A 23,857-nucleotide genomic window follows, 5' to 3' on the forward strand; every position below is an offset into this window, starting at 1 on the left:
AAATTAAAAGTTCATCTTCAGTTTCAGTTATGTAATGTCAGCAATTAAACTCCCTCCTCCCTCTCATTTCCATATGTTCTTTGACCTCTCTTCTCCCCTCCCCTGCTGCTTTCCCAAACCCCCCCCTGACTTCCATATGCACCCGCCCACCTCTCCAATACTCTGTGTTAAGGGCATCAGGAGCATTCTTCCTGGACATGTGCCTCTGTCACTCACGCACACAGAGTCACACAACTTACACCACACACCCTGTTGTGCTTCCACTGTGTCCTCTGTGTTCCCGGCACAAGGCTGGCACACTGCTCTGTCCGTCTAGTGGACACTGCCCTCCTCTCCCCTTCTCTCTGCGGCCTGGAGCAAAGACTTGACTCATATCCCTGAACCTTCTGCAGCTCTTTGGAGTTTCCTGTGGATTTTACTGTTTTGAAGTGTTGAAACTCCAACCATTGTTTCAGTTTTTTGGTGAGGGAACCAGGGTACGGCTAGCCTTCTGGTGTGGATTTGTAGCTTAGAGGAGCTGTGCACAGTTTCCAAGATGGCACCTCTGAAAGGCTGGGTAGTGGGACTCCTGCTGGTTCTGCTGAGCCCGGCCCAGGTACCACATTCTGGGGTAGTGAGCGCCCAGGACGTGGCTGAAGCAGAGGCAGGGTTAGACCTCCACGCCAGAAACCATGACGCTGTGGCAGAAGAGGAAGAAACAACCGTGGGCGACGACGGTGCAGGTGAGGAAGTGGAACAGGTAGCAGAAGAGGAAGGTGAAAAAGAATCAGATGATGAGGAAGAGACTGATGAACAAGAAGCAGAAGAGGAGGAGGGGGAGGAGGAGGAGGAGGAGGCAGGGGAAGTAGAGGAGGAGGAAGCTGCTGAGGAAGAAGAGGCTGAAGAAGAGGAGGAGGAGGAAGCTGCTGAGGAAGAAGAGGAGGAGGAAGCTTCTGAGGAGGAGGATGCTGCCGAGGAGGAGGAAGCTGAAGAAGAGGAGGAGGATGCTGCCGAGGAGGAGGAAGCTGAAGAAGAGGAGGAGGAAGCTTCGGAGGAGGCCGAAGAAGAGGAGGAAGAAGCATCTGAGGAGGAAGCTTTGGAGGAGGAGGAGGAGGCTGAAGAAGAGGAAGACGAAGAGGAGGAGGAGGAGGAAGCTTCGAAGGAGGAGGAGGAGGCTGAAGAAGAGGAGGACGAAGAAGAGGAGGAGGAAGCTTCGAAGGAGGAGGAGGAGGAGGAGGAGGAGGCCGAAGAAGAGGAAGACGAAGAGGAAGCTGAGGAAGATGGAGAGGAGGCTGCTGAGGAGGAAGAGGAGGCTGATGAGGCAACTGCAGATGAAGATGAGGAGGAGGCTGAGGAAGAGGAGGAGGAAGAGGAGGCTTCTGAGGAAGAGGAGGAGGAATCTGCTGAAGAGGAGGCTGATGATGCTGAAGAGGATGACACTGCTGAGGATGAATCTGAGGAAGAGGATGCAGCCGGGGCAGAGGAAGATGAAGATGACGGTATGTTTACTTTTTGACACATTGAATTTTCCAACATAATGATGAATCTCAAGGAAATTTTAGATGGAAAGCAACTGGACTTGGTTATTCATCTAGGAATGATGGATCAGTAGTTTAGCGTAAAAATAAATGACAAAAATGTTTCTTTTCTTGGGCCTTCAGTGAATCTTAACCCTTGTGTGACTTTGTTTATTGAAGCTGTAGCTCCTGCAGGATCGCTGTCACACATATCAGTCCTAAAATAGAGCGGCTTATCTGTGTGGTAACTGGCACCCAGCACTATTTAACCATTCATACCTTTTGTTGAGCCAATGTGGCTATTTTGGGGCAATACAGGTCGCGTGAAACCGTGAGTTGAGAAATACAAACCATCACTGATCACTAGCTGTTGATAGCAAGAGCTCAGTTATGTGACGTAGTTCTTGCATTGATACTTCTTTTTTTTCTGACAGTGAAACAATTATGTGATTGATCTGCACCACCCACGCAACTTGCATAGATTGGTTAGTGTTCATTGATTCAGCCTCATAAATCTCATCTGACTCACTCTCAGCGTTTCGATTTCACAATCATTTGACATTTTGATTTGCATATAATACGAGGCGATAATTGAGCTGCACAACCTGATACTAATAACATGATCTCATGTAAAAGGAATGTTTAAATAGAAGATACAGCCTTGCTGATACTGATATTGATATTATACATTATACATTATACATAGAATTAGAAATATTGATATAGAACTAATGTTTTTTTTTGTGTGTGTGTCTATATTGGCTGATATCTATCATCTGAAGTAAGATATAGAAGTCTAATTTGTTGTTGTATCCACTGACGTCACACAGATGAGCCTGAAGCTGACGACGCAGCAGAAAACCAGGAAGACACAAGTGAAGAAGAGGTCGCCACTGCCACCGCGCAATTTCACTCTGGCTCTTTGTGCAGCATTTGCTCCATCTGTGAGGTACAATAAGAGCTCAGTGCACTGCAACTTCAGAAAACACATGCAAATAGAGAATCGAACACTCTCCAAGTTCAGAAAAACACTTTGAATAAATTGACATAACATGCAAATACACACAATGTCTGTCCAACACAACAGTAACAAGTATTTCCAAGGGTTTCCAGGATATAATAACCCCCTATGTGTGCATTTTCTTGAATAACTGTCAGTTGACTCTGCCCTGTGTCACTCAATGACAATGGCAGCTACATCAGGTAATAAACACAACTGCCCACTGTGTCTCTCTCTCCCATTAGCACTGCTCTAATAACTGTGACAAGTGCCCTTGTGAAGAGGGAGATGAGTCGGATCATTGTGAGAGCTGCCAAGTGAGTGTCTTCTCTCTTCTGTAAATACTGCAAATAATACATTTGAACATTTAAGACACCACCCAACTCCATTAACCCTTTTTTTTAATCTTCCAGGGCTGCTCAAACTGCTACATTTGCCCCTTACTGTGTGACACAATATGCACTCCAGGTAAATACTGCAAATCGTTTGTCATACTGTGCACGAACCATTGTGTGTTTGTTTGTTTGAGCGCCTCTTAACATTTGTACGTGTTGTTTTTCTTCAGGTGGCCTTGTTGATGAGCTGACTGGGTCCCTCTTTGAGTAAGACTTCTAACGGCGTGTTTATCTGTTTAAAGGGATAGTAGCATTTTTTTTAAGTGGGGTTGTATGATCTACAAATAGCCCCCAAGTACTTTAATTGCAGTAGAAGACTCTCTGCACTCCTCCCGTTAGCGAACAATGGAACTGTGTATTTTTTTTCAGGTAAAACCTCTTTTAGGCCACGAAAATAGGCCGTTTCTTTGGGTCTGTTCACAACACTGTATGTTGTAAATCTCTGGGCAGGGCTATGGGCTGGCGTTGCTAACGGGAGGAGTGCAGAGAGTCTTCTACTGCAATTAAAGTACTTAGGGGCTATTTGTAGATCATACAACCCCACTTTAAAAAAAATGCTGCTATCCCTTTAATGACACATTTGCAAGTCGAAAACATATCCCAGCAGAGCTCTGTTTTCTCATGACCCGGCTTCTGTTTTGCAGAACTGTTGCCTCTCTACTTTGAGCATCCTGGAGACTTTGTCCTTTGGCGCCCTCATGTGGTCACTTGCTGCACTGCGCTCAGGACCGGGAGCTGTCGGACTGCTCAGGATGCCACAGATCTGAAAAATCAAAACAAAATCCTGTTTGTGTTAACTAATTTTTGAAATTTTATTTACCCTTGTACTACAATTTGAAACAATTGCATTACTTTTCTTTTATCTAATGAGCTACATAGTGTATATTTTCAATGCATACTGGCAATTATTTGTCCATATTTTATTTTATTTTATTTATAGGAGCTTTATAGCTGAGAAAAAATGTTTTTAAGTTTATCTTTGTGGCAGGAGTCTGTATTGAAACTGGACAATCAAGTCTATTTGTACCATGTATATAACATTTCTCAGGATACATCCTTTGAGTTTGTAACATGTTACAATACAGTTTTACAAAAGCTGCTGCTGTGCAAGGTGCTGATTCTCACCTGACAATAATATTCTTATTATCTATAAATCTTTACCTCATGTTGCCAATTTGAACATATACAAAGGTTTTATCACAAATATCCCTCCAATTAGCTGTTTAAACCATGTACACTGTTTTCACATTGTTTCATGACCCATGACACCACAAAATCAAATTCAGTTGGGTAAAAGGGCCTTTCAAATAAAATACTGTATTATATTTATCTTCTAAACTTTAAATAAATAATATTCAAGGCCACACACAGATCAGCACTTTCATTTCTTAAAGGTTGGTGACTATCACATCCTTGATTGAAAATATTGGCCTCAGCTGTTCAGCCAATCAGGCGCTGATTGCCAAACGAGGTTCAGCTGCTGCTCAGGTGAGGAGAGGTGATTTGTGGGAACTCTCTGTGTGAGTTCAGGCTACAGCTCACTGGTCCTGCTGCTGGGAGGCTTTCAGGTGAGTTTCTCTAATGTGTCAAGGAAAAACAAAGTCCTCAGTGACTCTGCAAAAACAACCAGAGAAAAAACCCCAGAGTGTGTCATTGAATCAACACAGAAAGAAAGAGCCAGAGCCATGTGTAGTATTGACTTTTGATATGAAGGATTGAAAGTCTACACTCTGAGAACAAGGCTTACTCTTTTTTCCCCCGGCAGAGAGGTGATGCATCTTAAAGTCGACCTTATGAACTTATGAAGCAAAGTGAATTTACATGTGTTTCCTCACCGACTGGAAGAGCGAGTTGAATCACAATCTGGTGCCTGTTGAACTGTGGCTGCAACCGGTAGCTTTGGATTTCATTTACTGTATGTAATGTTCCAACATCCAGACCCAAAACAGAACAAATCTCCTTATTTTGGGGTTTTTATATGCTTTTTTAAATCTATCTAGTAGCCTATACTAGCAGACTAAAAAAACCAAGGTATTTCTGCCCTTTTTGATTTTCTATCGCTGTTCTTATCCTAATTGATTCATGCACTCCTGATCCTTTTTGTCAAACAAACGGTCATTTTCTTTGTCAGCTCATATAATTGTAATATTCAACCTTGTTGACTTTGATGTAAGGAGGGTGTGCTGTTGTTTTGGAACAGAGGAACAGTACTTCATAGGTTTGGGCATAAACACAGACAGGGCCTTGTGTAATGAGCTGTGTCATTTGGAGAACATGAAGTGTTGTTAGTGTGTGGGTGTGTGACACTCTGTAAATGGACAAGACCAGGTAGGAAGCCAGTTGGCTGTCTGTCAGGAGAAGGTGATGTCCCTCCCTTCAGTGTTTCTATTATAAATTTGCATCTGTTAATATAAAATCTTAGTAGAACCAACCTTAGACAGTGGTGGTCAGTTGTTCGTTTATTTATGTATTATACAAGTTCCACAAACCAGATATGTATAAATGAATAGGTTTTGAAGGCGGTGCAACTGTGGATTCTAGTAGGGGAGACTGGGTCAAGTTGAGCCACCCCTTGTTGCTAGGAAACCATAAGGAAATTGAGCATGTGACCAAATATTTAAGAGCAAGGCATCATTTTATGGAGTCTGTGAAGGTACAGTAAGAACCACATGAGCAAAGTTAGACATTTATGTCCCCAAAAAAAACATTTTTCACTCTAGAAAGTGAATTCAGTCGATCATAAGTTAAATGAGAATTGTGTTTAGACCAAAAGATGTAATTATAAATTTGTTTTATAGCCTACATCAGTTGTGGTATCTATGAGTTACAACATGAGGTAGTAAACCTAGCATGAAAGTGCACCATTTTATCTGTGGTGACTAATAAAGTCAATATGGCAGCTCTTGAGCCACCTGCCCTATACCTACACTTGCATTTTGGCTGTGTATGTCCTAATTATGTTATGTTTATGATTACAGGAGTAGCTACGTTCCTGAGAAGTGGCAAAGCTGTTTATGGTAAGCCAAGCTTTACTTTCAAAGAGAAAGATGAGGGATTCTTCCCAAGATACAATGTAACTGCAAAACACCCCAAACCTCAGTGAGTTGGTCTCAGCAGGAAGCAGTTTGTCTTCACCTGCAACCTGGACAGGTGGAATATTAAGTAAAGGGGGAGGTGGGAGATGGATGGAGGGGGGTGGCTCAACTTACCCCATAAATGGGGTAAGTTGTGCCACGAGTCCACTCTTTTTTGGACATGCAGTTATGTTGACACTCATTCTGTTTGTAGGGATGCATTCTGAAATATATGAAGATTGGTTAGTAACAAAACTATAATTGTCTTGATTTAGTAATCCTGAATCCTCCCCTACTGCCCTCCCATCTCCCAGAGCTGATCATATGTATAGAGATACAATTGTCACCGCCCCAACACAAAGGACACTATCTCACATTACTGTGTTTATAGTCCACATCCCCACAATAGCTTGTATAAGCACGCAGCTCCACATAATCCAATAGGTAAAGCTTCTCGGGTATCGGTTCACAGAACCACCCCTAAATAAGATTATTCAGGCTAGTGTCCTATGTTTAAATGGGATGTAATACCACTGGGGCAAATTGCCAAGGCTTTAAAAAAAAAAAATCCTTTTATCTGGATTGTGCTTTTGTGCATTTGTGGTGTTGCTGAAGACCAAAAGTGTCAAATAACACTTCCTCTCTGTGGGTTAAATGACACACAGGTGTTTCTGAGTTGGACTTGCAGCAAGTAAATTAAACAATGTTTCCTGAAAGTGAATATTGGTAACACTTTTAATGTTTCCCCTTGGCATGGTTTAGCAACATGTGGTTTAACAGGATAACATAGAAGTAATCAAATTCAGGTGCTAATGTCAACAACACAAGTGGGACTGTGATATAGTAAATAAGATACATTCGAGCCATTATAGAAAAATGCACTCAGAGGTTCATTTTCATAATAAATACCAACACTGAGCTGGCACTGTGTGGAAACCTGGATGCTGTGTCATGAAGTCGGATGTATGATGTATCTAAATGAACCCTTATTTTTACCCGATCATCACCTTGTCCCAAACGCCCATATTTTGATTCCAATGTCCAGGAAAAGAAGAGGCGTGTGGTCACGTTACATTTATCCACCATACTGGTTTAGTGTTGTATACACAGCGGGGCCCCTCCATCCCCCGTCCCCTTACACGTCCCTCCTACTCTATATTAACTACTTGGAAAAACTTCTGGGACATTGTCACCTTCTCCTCACTGATGGACACCTTGTTCTAATGTACCCTTTTTTTTTTTTACTTAATTTTTCAAGCATTAGGGACTCCAGACTTGAACTACAAGGTAGGATGACCTGTCAAATTTAACACGATTTTAAACCAAAGTTGGACGTCTCACTGTGATTAATAACTCTTTTTTTTTCCTTTTTACCACCTGAAGATGCGTCATTCCTTCCTGCTGCTGTGCTTGAGTTTGGGAACTCTGGTAAAATATGGTGAGTAAAATTTCCATTTATAAGAAATATGTTTATTCTTATAATAAATGATACAGATGATTTGAGGTTCATTTGAATGTAAAGGTGATTTGAAGGTAAAAAGGAGCAGAGGTCATCGGTCTCGTCGTATTGCATGGTCCCTGCCAATTAGATAATGATGGACAAAGTTCTTCAGTACATCATTTTCTAAATACAATCTCCACTTGTAACTTGGCCATATTTTGTTTTTGTATAGTTTTAACGACAGATAAGACGGAGGTGTTTTTTTTTTTTTTGTTCCCAGAGGTCAGACCCCTCTGAAAGGTCACAAAGTAAAACGAACAATATCAAGGTTTTTCCTGAAAACGAAAACTGATATTGCAGCCATTCTTATCTTACACTTATGTGAAATTGGATAGTTTTACCTCTATGGACTCAACTGTTATAATATATTAATATAGTATTAGTATTATATTAATGTAGGTATTCCTCTGCTGTCCCATATTTCATTTAATAACTATGTTGGCTTTATCTGTTTCAGCTGCTGGGAGTGACTGGTGCTATGGTGGCTGTGGTAAGTAAGAACAGATAAAAAAAAACAAAAAAACTTTTGCTCTGATTTGAATGAAAAATGGATCTTTTTAAGCATTAAAAATGCGTAATATTCACAGAACACACACCGACCCACTGGTCATCACTCCCTGATTCTTTCTGTGGAGGAAACAGGCAGTCTCCTATTAACATTGTCACCAGAAATGTCTGGAGTGATGATAAGCTGCAAAACTTCACCTTTACCAACTTCTCCACCAAGTATGTCATCAAGTCCATTGAAAACAACGGTCATACAGGTACAGCAACAGTGGCCTACTAGCTTCAGACGTCTTTTTGCCTTTGAGTTGAATATGTCTTTAAGACTGTTAGTACATGAACTAATTTCTGTGTCTTTCCCACAGCCAAATGTAACCTGAAGGCCGATGAGGTTGAAGTGAGTGGGGGTGGACTTAATGGAACATATTCTACACTCCAGTTTCACTTTCACTGGGGTGATACAGAACATCATCCAGGTTCAGAGCACATGATTGATGACCACAGATATCCAATGGAGGTACTTTAGTATTTGGTATTGGTTTTAGATGACATGCTTCTGTTTTGTTTTGTTAAACATGCTTGGTTTTCACTGATCACTGTAATCTCTTGTAGATGCACATCGTCAGTCTGAAGAAAGGTCTTGATGCGACACAGGCCAAGGCGAACCCGGAGGGAATTGCTGTTCTTGGGTTCTTCATAAATGTACGTGAACGCACTTAATTTTTCCACACACACGTCTGCACAGGCCAGTTGAGTATTACTAAAACCATTTCCACATCACTCAGCTTGCTAATTGGCGATGGGTTACACCTCAAAAGCTGGTTTACTCTGTCCACCCAGTTTTCTACGCCTTTATCACAGCAGACTATAGGCTACAATGGAAACAAAGGGATGCGTGCTATGAATTCATATCATTCGTTATTTTTTAAAATGACTTCTCCCTGAAGGTGACAGATGATGGACAGATGTCAGAGTCATGGGAGCAGCTCACATCTCACCTGATGAAGAAAGCAGGTAGCTACCAAACTTGTTTCAGTGTGTTTTGATGTGACTGAGTAGAGGCCTGAAGCAGGATGCGTTGTCAGGGGGTATTTAAATTGCATGATTGAATCAAAGCCTTTGTTTGACATCTTTCCACAGACAGTCCCAGTTCTCCATCGTTAAACATCTCTATTGATGACTTGATTGGCGATGTTAACCTCACAATGTTCTATCGGTACATGGGCTCACTGACCACCCCCACCTGCAACGAAGCAGTCGTATGGACCCTCTTCCATGAGCCCATCAAAATTCACAAAGACCTGGTGAGTCATGGCTGCCAGGGAACTTTGCCCCTGAGGAATCAGGACTAGAGGCCGGTTTAGTTATCACACGAGCCTCAGCAGAGAGGAGTATGAGGCCCCAGAACAATAGCAGCCAACCGGTTTTCGGTTCTGTGACATTGCTCGTTTCGCATGTGGAGCCAAGACTGTATGTTCCACCTGTCACTCAAGTCACTGGTGGTTGAGAACTTAAAGACAAGTTGGCATTTAGATAAATCGCATCCAAACCTACAGTTGTTGTGATGTAGGATAGGTACTGCCTCTGCAGCAGAAACTGACACATTTACAGCCAGATACAAAAAGCTGTGTAGTGTTTTTTTTTTTTTTTGGTCATTTTAACAGCAGTCTGTCTGGACTGACTCAACTTTTGAAACGAGTCAAACTTCAGTTTTTGCAACTTGTTAGACAGCAGTTTAGGTACTTGAATTAACATCACATGCTGTCTGTTATTAAACAGCCCGAGTTGCATAATCTCATTTCTGCCCCTCACTTTCACATCTGTAAAAAAAAAAAAAAAAATGTTGCTTCGTCATACTGTCCAGATGAGCAGGTAAAAATTGTGACGACCTACTGTATGTCAAGTGGAATTGCAAAGTGTTACACAAGCAGCCAATGATGCATACAGGCAAGGATCACCAGATGACACAGACGGGTGCCACACCATATACTGGTATATGCTGGTGTCTGCTTTGATAATCATCATGATAATCAAGGTTGTTTTATTCTTTGTTTACTGACAACAATAGCAGATGCTGGACAAACTGCATGTGACTGAGCCACTGCGTTAAAAAAAAAAAAAAAAAAAAAAAAAAAGAAGGAATTTGAGCCATTACTTGCAGAGAGATGCACGCAATCTTTCATCTTATCTATTTGACAGCTGCATGCGTCTCTGCATGTGGCCTGTTCCTGGCTTGTCAGGTGAATAAGCGGGTGTCTGACTCTTTGACCTCTCATACTGAGCATGCCAATCTGAAATGCATAAAGTAAGGGCTGAAAATCAACCATTTTCAGTTGTACTTTATTCAAGAAGATGTTGACAAGCAAATCAAATGCTCAAAAAAAAATTGCAGTGTGTTGGGGTTAGATGGAATGGAATAAGGAACTCTGAAGTCATGTTCCAAGTTTCATGTAACTGCTCCAAAATGCCTGAGGATGTGAAGCATAGTTTTACAATGGCACTTGAGCTACAGTTTTTTAGTCTAATTAATTTTAATCTGGTGAGATCAACACGCCATTAAGGAAGCCTGATGAAGCCCACAGGGCGAAACGCGTTGCTGCTGTTTTTAACAATAAATTAATTGAATGTACCTCTGAGTGCGGTGGAACCTTTTCTTTTTTCATGGTTTTTGTTCCTGATACCACCTGATACCACCTGATACCACCTGCACCAATGTGGAGTTTTATCTGAGTTGTGCAGGGGCAATCTCTTCTCTATTTACGCCATTAAGGAAGTTTCATGTAACGCATAGTATTACAATGGCACTTGAGCTACAGGTTCAATTCAATTTATTTTTAAAATGGGACAATGCGAGTTCATGGACGAAAACAATCGTAAGCACGCCGGATTGTAGCCACAGGCTAATTTACATCCGCTGTCCCATACATAGATGTTCCCTGGTACAGTCTAATTTTTTTCAAATGTGCGTCTAGGTGCTGACACCCTGGAGTAAGACAGAATCAATGGTCATAAGTGCATTTTGAATGCTGCAAACATTGTCCTGTGTTGGATCTGTTGGAGTCAACATCTGTTTTACATCTGTTCTCTTCTTTTAGATTGAGCGGTTTCCCATGAAGACAGAATTAACCAATGTTTATCGCCCTCCACAAAAGCTCAACATGCGTGACGTGTATGCTTCCCCTGCAACTCCTCTGCCTCCTGGTGAGTTGGAACATCATGACTCATATAAACTGAGTTGACACATCAAATATGACTGCATACCTTTTTTTTTCCCCCCCCCAGCTCATCCCTGGTGCTACGATGGTCACTGTGGTAAGTACTACAGTATCTGCCATGTGTCGTTAAATGACTGCATGGTGCTGCTGGAGTAGGATTTCAACTTGTTTAAACTTTGCATTTCCTCAGGAAACTCTGAGTTGAAACCGTCTCTCTGGCCCCTGCTGTCTCACGCTTACTGTGGTGGAGAACGCCAGTCACCCATCGACATTGTGACAAAGAGCACTGTGGTAGATGAGCACCTGGATGCCTTCATCTTTACAAAGTTTGATGATAAACATGCCATCAAGTCCGTCGTTAACACAGGCCACACAGGTTTGACAGCCGCTCCTTTCGTTTTACATTTTTACGTCATTTTTTAAATTTACAGTAAGACTTAAACATTATCAAAATAATGTCCAACTATATTGTTTGCTCCATGTCTGCAATAAATCACAATTTAAAAGTGAGATTTTGGGAAGAAAAGATGACACCCCACATTGAAATGCATCAAATCTGTGAGAGCCATCAACACTTTTCATTGTTCTAACTCTCAACTCCCAGTCAAGTGTATCTTGACGGATGGTACAGTGGAGGTGTCAGGCGGAGGACTGGGTCACGTCTACTCCACCTTGCAGTTCCACTTCCACTGGGGGGGCACCACATCCCATGATTCTCCGGGCTCAGAGCACACGATGGATTCAAAAAGATACCCAATGGAGGTAAAACTCTGAACTGTGCTCAACACCTGTTTTTGTGTAAAATATTTTGCTCTCACTTGTGTGTATTTTGTGAGTAATTGTGTCTCTGTCTAGATGCACATTGTGAGCAAGAGGAAGGATTTACCTTTGGAAGAGGCATTAAAGACTCCTGATGGCCTGGCAGTTCTGGGGTTCTTCATTGAGGTAATGTTCAGGGTGGCAGCAGCAGGTCAGTAGTTGTGATCCACATCTGTAACACACGGCATGAACTAAACTTGAGACGAACACGATCGTGGTTCAGAAAGTTCATCTTGACTGAAAGAAGTAGAGTGGTGGACTTAAGGTCGCTCATCCGTCCCTTGTTTCCTGTTGTGGGTTCATTCCTAATAACCACGAGATAGCTGGTCGATCTCAACATTCTTGTTTGTTTCCTATGTGTTTAATGTACTGAACTTTTTGTGTAAAGGTTTTTTTCATTTTGTTCTCCAGGCTGAGGGAACCACCAAAAGCAGCGGCAGCAGCTCAGGACACGGTGATGTGAGTGATGCAGCTTACTTACACCAAGGCTTAAAAGTTAAGTGACATAACTCATCCAATATGAATTGGATCTTTGCAGACGAATCCTGCACCAAGTCCATCTGATAAGGGACCCTGGAATAAACTGACCAATTATCTCTCATCTATGAAAGACACCAGTGAGTCTACATTTATTTTAAGAGTTCAAGATGTTCTTTATTATCCCCAATGAGGGCAGACGTAAATGTAAAGATTTTTTCTTTTGTCCCGTTGCATAGATGAAACTTTCACCTTCAAAGAGGAGATCTCCATCGATGACTTGCTTGGCAGTGTGAACAGAGATAGTTACTACCGTTACAATGGCTCCTTAACCACCCCTTCATGTAACGAAGCAGTGGTCTGGACCATCTTCAAAGAGTCTATCAAGGTGGACGAAAGCCTGGTATGTACTCACTCTGTGATGAAGATGTCAAACAACATTGTTCCAAATGATCTTGATCCAAACAAAATGATTCAGAGGTGACTCTTAAATCCAGAGCATCATATTAAAATATCTGCTTCATATTTGTAATATCTTCATGTATAATTATGGTGGCCCTGAAGTGCAATCGGAAAACACAACAACATTAATCGTTGCCGATTGGACGAATTAACTGTTCATCTTTTCAAAACATGAGCGCTGGTGTTTTGGCCCAACTGGTTTCTGTGTTAACTGGTTCCTTTATTCAACAGCTGCAGCTGCGCTTCCCTTTCTCACAAATTCAGTCATACATGACATGACAGTTCACATCTACTGCAGCGATGTGCTTCTGTGAGCTCTACATACCAGCCACTTAAACAAAGTGTTTAGTCATTTGTTGTTATTTCTGATTTGTTGTGTTTTCTGATATCCGGTGGGGTTTTGCCACCAAGGATAATGAACACTAACAACTGACAGTGGGTAGACGGGGGTTTTAAACAGAGGCATGTATGAGGCCAAAGATGAATTTCCACAGCAGTGGACAATTAAGATGTTTAATTAAATTCAATCTGTAGTGTGGCAGTCCATTCTCCTGTGATGAGGTCATTTGTTCTGTGATGGAGCGAACAAGTGACTGAGGGCATCTTGGATCTTGGCAGATTATCCTGAGATACGATGCTGTAAACTGACACGAAGATTGTCTGATATGTTAAGCACGTGGATGCACATTAGTGACTGACTGACTGATGGATTTAAAATTAGGCAACGGTTGAAATGAAACTAATGACTATTTTGTTGTTGTCTCATCCACAACATGTCAGAAGTGTGAAAAGTAACTTGAAAGTCTACAAGGTTTCGATCGTTTCAGACGACTTGTACTTGGTTTGCTTTGGCATTAATATAAAAAGTATCAGGGAACCCTGTGCTGCCTCGAAATCAGGTATTTCACTGCATGCTTTCTCCTCGGCTTCAATAGTTGTCAGCGAAATGATCTGCAGTCGGCTCTCAGTGCGATCTTTATCAGTGTAGAGCAGAAAGAGATAGACATGTGACTGAGTGCCTTCTTTCTTCCCCCCTCATCACAGTTCAAACTAAAGATTGCAGGTTTGTGCACCTGCCTACCTCAATGAATTCTGATAATACACTGCAGTATAGATATGTACTCAGTTTTGATTAAAAAATAAAACTGGATCGGCCATTATTAAATTAGAAGGTATCAAATGGAAAACACAGTGGTGGTCTATACTGAATGATTTGTAGACCAATTCCTAGGACCCCAACTCATCCTACTTTGGACATAAAACGCTAACCCTTTTTACGTAGCTTTTTACTATTAACAACCATGAGACTGCAAGATAACACATTTCAAGTGGCTCAAGTACTTTCCAAAAGACCTGAACCTACGGCTCAACATTTTGGTTATGGTTACTTTCCATCTTGTTGATAGATGACTTCTGAAGAGGTATACGTAGATTCAACAATGTAAGCTAACATTTGCAACCTTTCCACTCTACCAGATGATGCTGTTCCCGAAGCAGATGGGATATCACGATGTGTTCCGGCCTGCGCAGCGTCTTCACACCCGGATCATCTCTAGCACCAAAGCAGCAGCGAGTTCCCCGGGGCCCATCCTACTATTTCTGCTGCTGGCATGCGTCTGTGCCTTGGGTTTTAATTTTCATCAGTGAAATGCTAGCTATCTGGAACTACTCTGAAGAAGAATAATCAAATATTGCACTAATGCGTTTTGCACAACTCGGATATTTCAAAATGTGTTAGGAAAAGACAGTGTGGTGATTTTGACATTTTAATTGCACAGTTATGTAACTGCAAATATTGTAACCATTAGCTAACAAATAAAGCAGTTTTAAACCTCATCATGGTTCGTGTGTGTACAATGACATTTTGGGTAATTTAAGACTGACAAAATGGATTATACTGAGTGTTCTTGTGAATGTTGTCTTCTGATATTTCTGCAAGCACTGAACTCATATTCATGTCACTGTGTGTACTTGGTTTTTTGCTTCCATATGATGTAATATATGGGTCGCCTTCAATAACAAAGGCATGATGGTGGTTCAACAGGATCTCATGCATTAAAGTGGCTGAAGAGCCGCAAAGCTACAAGGAAGTCAAAACAAGGTGTACAGACTTTAGATTACAAATGTCAATGTTTGCCGTCATTCATACACCTACAAGATTATTCTTTGAGGAACTTGGGGTAAAATACATATGGTATTTTATGTTGCGTTTCCTTCATGGAAAACTTTTTTCCCCCACTGGAATCTGATCCGGTGGTTATTATTATAGGCAGTGTTATTTCCGACTAAAGAAACCAGACTGATGGTACAAGTCTACTGTAGGCAGCTACACAAGTGAAGTGATGCTGCGTGTCAAATCAGTGACTATATTGAATGATGTTGGAAACTTTTAAATGCAAATACACATGGATTAAAGTTGTTCGCTGGTTGAGTTGTGTGTGTGATTAACTGATAATCTCACACCCAGTTATATAAACAGGAGTACCAATGTCCTTCCTGGAGCGGGGGCATGTGCATCAGCTTGATCTAACAATGTGAGCTGCTTTTAGGAACAGGGGACAGCCTCTGCCACCTGACACTTCTGCTGAAATGGATGACTAATAGTCATTCACTACATGAGGAAATTCCTTAATGACGCAGCCTAAAACCAACAAAATAAAAGTATGTCTTCCTGCCAGCGACCATAAAACTGAATCTGAAGAAGTTTAGTTTTTTATCTACTATCTATCTATTATCTACTTTAGTTTTTATTTATCTACCTGGCTGGGTGAGATGTCATAAAAATCTTTTAGACTTAATCATTAAACGGACCCTTAAGACACAAGTCTCACACACATACACCAGTTAACCTCCATGTGACTCACAAAAATCACCATGGCAACCACTGAGGCGGGCTGACACACAGGTGTTTTTGACGGACAGCTGGGCAAAATGTCAGCAATTATAATTGCGTTGTAATTAATAGTTGTTTCACTGCTGCTCGCTCAACTACCAGCAAACACACCCATTCTGGGTATAGGATCACTGCAGGCCCCAGGTGTGCTCCCCAGAAAAAGCTGCCTTGCCCACAGAAAGACTGCCTTGCTCGCACTGTCCCACAGAAAACCCACTATACCCACAGTGGGCCCACAACAGCATGACTGCTGGGACACAAAGTCAGTTAAAAATAGTAAAGCAGAAGTAAGCGATCCGGTCGTTTTGGCTATCTTCTTGTCAACCGATGGAGTTAGCAGCCCCCGCCCTCGTCATGGATCTATTGGTCCTCGTCCCTACGTCACCACATTCACGCGCATCCCTTGGCTGCTTTATGCCGTTCTCTCTCCTCATTGGATAAAGGTTGTAGGATACAAGGAAGTATACAAGAAGTTTTCTCCTCGGCTTACAGCAGAGCAGAGTGACTGACAGACCCGTGTTTCAGACCAAACACTCTATATAAGTGATTGCTGTCAGAAGATACAACTATTTAAGACTTATATTAACACAAATATTCCGCTTACTTCTGCTTTAAGATAAGTTTATTAAAGTTATTCAGATCAAGAAAGTTGTTTCCTCATCACTGTTGCCATGTTGACTTGCTTTTGGTGGGATCTGCAAATACAATGATGAAGAGGGGGTCTAGATCTTCTCTATTCGTGGAGTTGGACCTACACAAATAAAACTGACTTGTGTTAAATTCGGTGCATACTGTTGGATGTATCTTTCTGTCACTGTACACTGTACAGCATCAGGCACACCTCCTGTCAACCCCCTGCTCTGTCACATTCACTGTAGAAAGGCCAATGATTACCCACAGGGAGCTGAAAATGCAGACCTGACATCCAGTTTGGCGTTACTACATTCCTTAAGATGAGAAGCCTGTTTTCTAAATGCATTGTTGGAATAATTAGTATTTTAACTGAAGTGACACAATGAAACCAGAGTTGTGTTTCTCATATTGTACCATATGTCCACAGGCTTCAGAAAGCATTCTTAAAATGCCTTTTCTACTATGTACAAGAGAAAGTGGGGCTGTAAAGAAAATAATCCATGCATTAATTTAAACTTGACAATTAGATCAAACTAACCCTTCTACTGTAAGCATGATCTGGATACAATACAAAAGGACTAATCAAAAACATGAGTGTGCTGTACAGTGGCCATAAGAGCTCACCGCACTGCAACTGGCACAACCCCATGACCCCATGCAGGTTTTTCTTTCTCGATATCTCTTTCAAAGTCTGTATCTCCTGTATCTCTCTGTATGTACAGTATGCACATGCATAATCGTCAAGAAAAATCGCACACTTTGTACAGTTTGTCTAATCTAAGCTCCTTTTTTCATAACAATGCACTCTTGCCTCCATTACTAACAATAAACGGTCATTTGATGAGTATTACCTAAGTCAGACCAGGGTGAATATCTGCCTCTGTCTCCAGCAGGATATCGTCTATACAGTTCATACAGAATTCAGCAGCTTGTGTTTTGACATTAAACAGAGAGAAGACATTGCTTATTAGTCTTTCATATAATTCATTTTAAAATGAGTGTACTTGTGTTTTAAATTACTCACAGACTATGCACAGTCTTATTCCAAAGGCTGGAGGAGCGCCGTGTCCACTTAAATGAAATCTAAAGACACATCTTTTTACTGTTGCATTTTTCTTAACTTTTTTTTCTCTCTCACTCCAAATGCTGTTTTATTTTGTTCTTACCTGCTGTTTTAATTCTATTTTATTCTCCACGCCGCTCTCTTCTGATGTTTTTACCCGGCGGCTGTTTTATCTTGTTTTACCTGGTGTGACTTTAAAAAAGTACTTTGTGTCACAGTTTATGTATGAATTTTAGTATACAAATAAAAATTATACTAGTATTATTATTATTATTATTATTATTATTATTATTATTATTATTATTATTATTATTATTATTATTATTATTATTATTATTATTATTATTTAAATGGATGCTGTTTGAGTCATTGTAGTTGAGGGAACTTTGGTGCCACCTGACCAGAGTTTTCTTCACCGCTGGCTCTTCTCTGTGGTCAAAGTTGTTTTTGTTCTGATGTGTCAATGGCTTTTTTCATAACAATGCACTCTTGCCTCCATTACTAACAATAAACGGTCATTTGATGAGTATTACCTAAGTCAGACCAGGGTGAATATCTGCCTCTGTCTCCAGCAGGATATCGTCTATACAGTTCATACAGAATTCAGCAGCTTGTGTTTTGACATTAAACAGAGAGAAGACATTGCTTATTAGTCTTTCATATAATTCATTTTAAAATGAGTGTACTTGTGTTTTAAATTACTCACAGACTATGCACAGTCTTATTCCAAAGGCTGGAGGAGCGCCGTGTCCACTTAAATGAAATCTAAAGACACATCTTTTTACTGTTGCATTTTTCTTAACTTTTTTTTCTCTCTCACTCCAAATGCTGTTTTATTTTGTTCTTACCTGCTGTTTTAATTCTATTTTATTCTCCACGCCGCTCTCTTCTGATGTTTTTACCCGGCGGCTGTTTTATCTTGTTTTACCTGGTGTGACTTTAAAAAAGTACTTTGTGTCACAGTTTATGTATGAATTTTAGTATACAAATAAAAATTATACTAGTATTATCATTATTATTATTATTATTATTATTATTATTATTATTATTATTATTATTATTATTATTATTATTATTATTATTATTATTATTATTATTATTTAAATGGATGCTGTTTGAGTCATTGTAGTTGAGGGAACTTTGGTGCCACCTGACCAGAGTTTTCTTCACCGCTGGCTCTTCTCTGTGGTCAAAGTTGTTTTTGTTCTGATGTGTCAATGGATAATAGATTTTAAAAAAAGCTAAAACTCCAGTCAACAACAAAAATGTGTCCAGTGTTGCTGGCCATTAAGCTCTACTGGGGCACAACTCATTCTGAATTTTATTTAGTTATTGGATCTCCCTTAGCACCAGCACATTAGCTTGGCTATTCTTCCTGGAGTCCAAACATTCAGTCAAAGTTGACCACTATTCCTCCAGGTACATCAAGGATAAAGTAGAACAAAACAACTAACGCAATCCCAACAACACGGATACAATCACACAGTAGACGCAGACATACGTACGTATAACATAAGACACGATACACCACCTGTACAATACAACTGACTTTACTTATGCTTTAAAGTGTACCGCGGCTACCGCCTATATGGAATTTATCCTGGGGCTCCTGTCCTGGTAAAAGGGTTCACTCAGCGCTGAAAGACAAAGACAATCAAAGACACTGATTGTTGATAATGAACTGAATGATCTAACTTAATAGGCTAATTGGAGGGGCTAAGTCAGGCCTCCATGTTGGTTTCACTAAAAAGTAACATCAACGTCTCAAATCTTATTTAAATCACAGAAGCATGGCTCATTCTCATGAAAGCAGATGATCCAGTCACATCAGGATGTTCTGCTAACATTTTTTACCAAGGCGTGGGATTCCAGTGTAGATGTCACATGACAGGTGACATCTCCATACAGAAGCTGCCCAACAGCAATTTTCTTGCCTGGAGGTGGGGTGGAGGTATGAGGACAGGCCCAGTGTAGAAATGTTACAGTTAAAATGTGTTACCATAACAGGACCGGCCTGTCCGTCTCAGTATCCCCTGGGTCCAGAGACTGACCACAAACTTCTGAAAACCCATCAGCACTCTCACACCAAGAGCGCAAATCACTTCCACAGTGACAGAGGTTTTCTTTTAAGAAGAGATGAAGCTCTTTGGAGATGAGGAGGAAGTGGTGTGATGTGATTTAGTTTGAGGAAGATCATAAATCCATGTCCTAACAACATCACTCCCTATATAAAGACATAATAGCTTCATTAATCAAATACTCAGACACACTGCTGCTCTGTGAGTCCCACTGTTGAATGTGCAGAGAACTGATGCAAGGAGACAAAAGGAGACAAAAAACCACAGCCACACAACCAATAACAGCCGCCGCCTTCTATAGAGTTTGTTTTAGTGTGTGTCGTCTTTTAGTTTGATGCAGGGAAGATGGCGCTGGTAACAAGAAACTAAAAAGAATCTGTTGAGCATCTTGTTACAAACGTTGGAGGATCTGATCTTAGTGGATTGTTCCAGTTCAATCACTTTAATCTACATAATGTTTCCTGTAGTGGTTATTTAAAAAATAAAAATAAATAAAATAAATAAAAACTGTGTAAAAAAAAAAAGAAAAGAAAAGAAAAGAAAAAAGGTTTGACTCAATTCTCATTTGACCATTGTTACTCAGCCAATAAAAGTTCTTTAGGTATTATCTGAACGGGAAGAAATTAAAACTTTTTATTTATTTATTTTTAATTTTGCATTTTTCTTAGATGGATTAATCATCATTATCATCATCATCATCAGAGGGAGTGTAACTCTTCTCTTTTCTGACATGTGAATCAGCCCCTGAGAGTCTTGCAGGGAGGAGCTGCTGGGGGCTGAGGGCATAAAAAGAGGAGGCCGAGGCTCCACAGGTTCACAGGTACAGGAGCAAGAGACCAATAGGAGGTGCCGGTGTGTTCAGTGTCCAAGGTAAGACACTCAGCTCAACTGGGTTCAGCTGCTGCAGGAGGTTGTTTGGTTCTCCTCTGGTTGTCATTTTACTGGAGGTTTATTATCTTGTTTTTTTCATACGACACATTTTGAATGTTTTTATTGGTTTGTGATCTTTTGTCGTAATTAAGTTGATGTGTTCGTGCGTAAATAACAGTTTTATTTATGCCAATTAATTTGTTTAGTTCATTTATTTAGCATTTTCTTACAGAAGATTTAAAGATGGTCTTACGTTTTCATGGAAAAACTATTAAAGAGATATTTTAATTTAATTTATTTTATTTTTTATTTTATTTTATTCTATTTTATTTATTTTATTATTTATTTATTTTTACCTCTTTTTTTTTATTATAGATGAAGAGCCTTGTAGTTGCCGTGCTTGCTGTGTGCGCCCTGGTGCCAAGTGTCCGATGTGCCTCAGACGCAATTGGTGAGTATTAAAAAATAGTCTTTAATAGACTCTTTTTTTATCGGGATTTCAATACAATGGCGTCTTGAATAAACGTTGCGTGTCTACGGACACCGTCTTCCATGATGAGTGATGAATGTGTCTTCTTCTTTTTTCCTCCAGCCTGGTGTTATCACCTGCCATCCTGCAGTAAGTCATCTCATTACACAACCACAGCATCATTTTAACACCATACTCACGCCTCCTCAGCACCTCACTGTCTTGTTCCTTGTGTGTGTGTGTGTTTTTTTTAATAGATGACACCCAGTGGCCGGTCATTGCTGCCAATTTTTGCAATCGCAGCCGCCAGTCGCCCATTAACATCGCCTCAGCATCTGCCACAGGCGACGCCAACCTGTCCGCATTCACCTTCACCAACTACGGCAACACCTCCGCCCTCTACAAGATCGAGAACACCGGCAAGACAAGTAAGGCGTGGCTCGGGACTGAAACTCTGTGATGTGGCGCCAAACTTTCTGCTTGTGTTTCCTTAGTAATAAGGAAATGTATTTTTTTTTCTTTCAAAAATAGACTTGCACTTGGCCAGTTATCAGTTCCCTTCTGTTTCTCAACAGTTTTTATTTCATTTGTCTGACCTGTGTGTGTGTGTGTGTGTGTGTGTGTGTGTGTGTTTTTTTTTTTATTTTTTTTTTAGTCAAAGTCGCCCTTAGAAGTGGTGTTGGGGTTTCAGGAGGAGATCTCTCTGAGGCCTATGACAGCCTGCAGTTCCACTTGCACTGGGGTAATGGCTCCTCTGTCCCCGGCTCTGAGCACACTGTGGATGGCAAGCGCTACCCCATGGAGGTACAGTAGGGCCTCTTCATGCTAAGATATAGATTAGAGCTGGAGCGATGAACTCTTATTTATCTTATTTTTCTTCACTTCACTCGGAACAGTTGCATATTGTGAACAGCAAATCATCTCTGAATGGAAACACGACTCTGGCTGTTGCTGACTCTGAAGGACTTGCTGCTCTTGGTTTCTTCATTGAGGTGAGAAAAGATGAATTATGAACTGTGTCCTGACCTCAGACAGTCAAATCCTCCTTTTTTTTCAATTTTATACACACTAAAAACAATTGAACTCAATGTATTCACTTTTTTCAGGTGATGTCAGGAAATGAAACTGGCCAACCAGCAGCCTGGAAAACATTGACCTCTTATCTGAGCAACATCACCCTCAGTGGTAAGGAGGTGTTTTTGTTCTCGTCTTGTGGAAAACTTGATCCACTGGTCTGTCATGAAACTAGTTGACGACTGCAGCCCCCCCTCAGATCATATGTCTCTCCTCAGGTGAGAGTGCGACAATCGCCCCTGGCATCTCTCTGGATGATCTCCTGACTGGGGTGGACCGCACTAGCTATTACCGCTACCTTGGCTCCCTGACCACACCCACTTGCAACGAGGCCGTGGTGTGGACAGTCTTCAAGCAGCCGATCCAAGTCAGCAGAGACTTGGTGAGTTTTTTTTCTTTCTTTTTTTTTATGGTGTCTTTGTTTTTCTGAGCACAGTGGTCGTCACAGATGCTCTACCACAGCTAACTATCTCGATGTCTCGTCTCCAGATTGACCTCTTCAGCACAACGGTGCGTGTCAACGACACGTCGTCCCCCCTCATGGTCAATGTCTACAGAAACGTCCAGCCGGATCTGCCAGTCAGAACGCAGCGTGAGACCAGCACCAGCTCTGCCTCCACAACCTGCTATTCTCTGGGGCTGATGGCCCTCAGCTATCTCATGGGGAGAAATTAGTGGCAAATCCTCCTCCACAAAATAGTTTGTATGATTTAAATTCTTCTTAATACAGAAATGTATGCACTGAACTACCTATTAGTGAAGTCAATTTAATATGTAAATGCAGAATGCACACAAAATCAGTTTCCACATCCAAGCAAAGCTGAGCCCTAACGCCACACAAATTGAACAGAAGCTTTATATTCATGTCCTCATGACGTGGCTCAATATTATTTAATAATAATGATGGCTGCCTCTGCTATAGTGTGGTTGTCCATCTAGTTTCCATAGTAATGAGCCGTAAAGAACTATTTATCATTATTTTTAATATCGGTGCTTGCGCATCATGCATCCAATATAATCAACACAGTCTGCACAAGAATTGACTGTAGTTGTGTAACACAGATGCTTCAGGCACAGCTCTGCTGCCAAAGCTTTGTTAATGTCTGAGAATGTACTTGCACTATGTTTACCAAGTAGCTGTAGTTTAGAAATAATCAAATGAACTAATATAATGCCAAACTTTATACAAGTTTCTGTCTTGAGTTTAAAAACAGTCTCTACCAATAGTTCTATTTAATTATTGGTTTTGTGAGGTTTTTTTTTAGTTTATGCCATCTTATTTTGTCTTGTTGTGGCGCAGCTGCAGCTGCCGTAAGTGATGGAAAGTAGCCAAATTACCAAGAGCACTCGCAATGAAACCTTTGCTGCCGCTTTTATTCGGTGTAATGAAGGACTGATGTGTCAGTGCAATGAACACCGTTATTATTTATCCAGTTGTATACCCTACCTTTGTACCTCTTAACCCTGAGTAACTGTACTTGCACATGTAACATAACTGTGACCTGTGACCTCTTGTTAACTATGTCTAAATTAAATATGATCTGCTGTTACTGGGGCTGTTTTTTTTTTGGTTTTTGTCATGGTATGAAATATAATACCTATTGTTGCACTCGACTGAACTTTAATCAGACAATAGAGACATTGGCTTTTGTAAGCTAACATAAGTTCACAGAGTATCTGATTACACAAAGCCTTCTACAGCACTTGTTAAAGTGGGTGTGTTTTCATTTAAAAGATCACTCCGAAATTATACTTTTAACCTTATCAGATGACCTGTGCCATTTTCAGCTCATAAACATGTCCCACCTAAGGAACTGAATAAATACTCCTGTGC

General features: G+C 40.8%; 1 protein-coding gene across 1 annotated transcript; it reads left to right on the forward strand.

Moving 5' to 3' along the window:
- Positions 1–535: 535 nt before the first annotated feature.
- LOC311002529 (uncharacterized protein) lies at positions 536–22,706 on the forward strand (the record flags this gene model as incomplete). The annotated part of the gene is made up of 23 exons (XM_083993920.1): positions 536–722; positions 7,924–7,956; positions 8,054–8,230; positions 8,336–8,487; positions 8,583–8,672; positions 8,918–8,984; positions 9,111–9,274; positions 11,066–11,171; positions 11,253–11,282; positions 11,376–11,561; positions 11,790–11,947; positions 12,041–12,130; positions 12,416–12,458; positions 12,721–12,884; positions 20,454–20,480; positions 20,856–20,931; positions 21,073–21,099; positions 21,207–21,377; positions 21,605–21,753; positions 21,846–21,941; positions 22,056–22,134; positions 22,242–22,405; positions 22,513–22,706. 23 exons carry the CDS (start codon positions 536–538, stop codon positions 22,696–22,698), a joined length of 2,622 nt encoding a protein of 873 aa, XP_083850046.1. The 3' UTR covers positions 22,699–22,706.
- Between the last annotated feature and the right edge of the window lie 1,151 nt (positions 22,707–23,857).

This window comes from Trachurus trachurus (genome assembly GCF_905171665.1).
Source record: "Trachurus trachurus genome assembly, chromosome: 19".
NCBI lineage: Eukaryota > Metazoa > Chordata > Actinopteri > Carangiformes > Carangidae > Trachurus > Trachurus trachurus.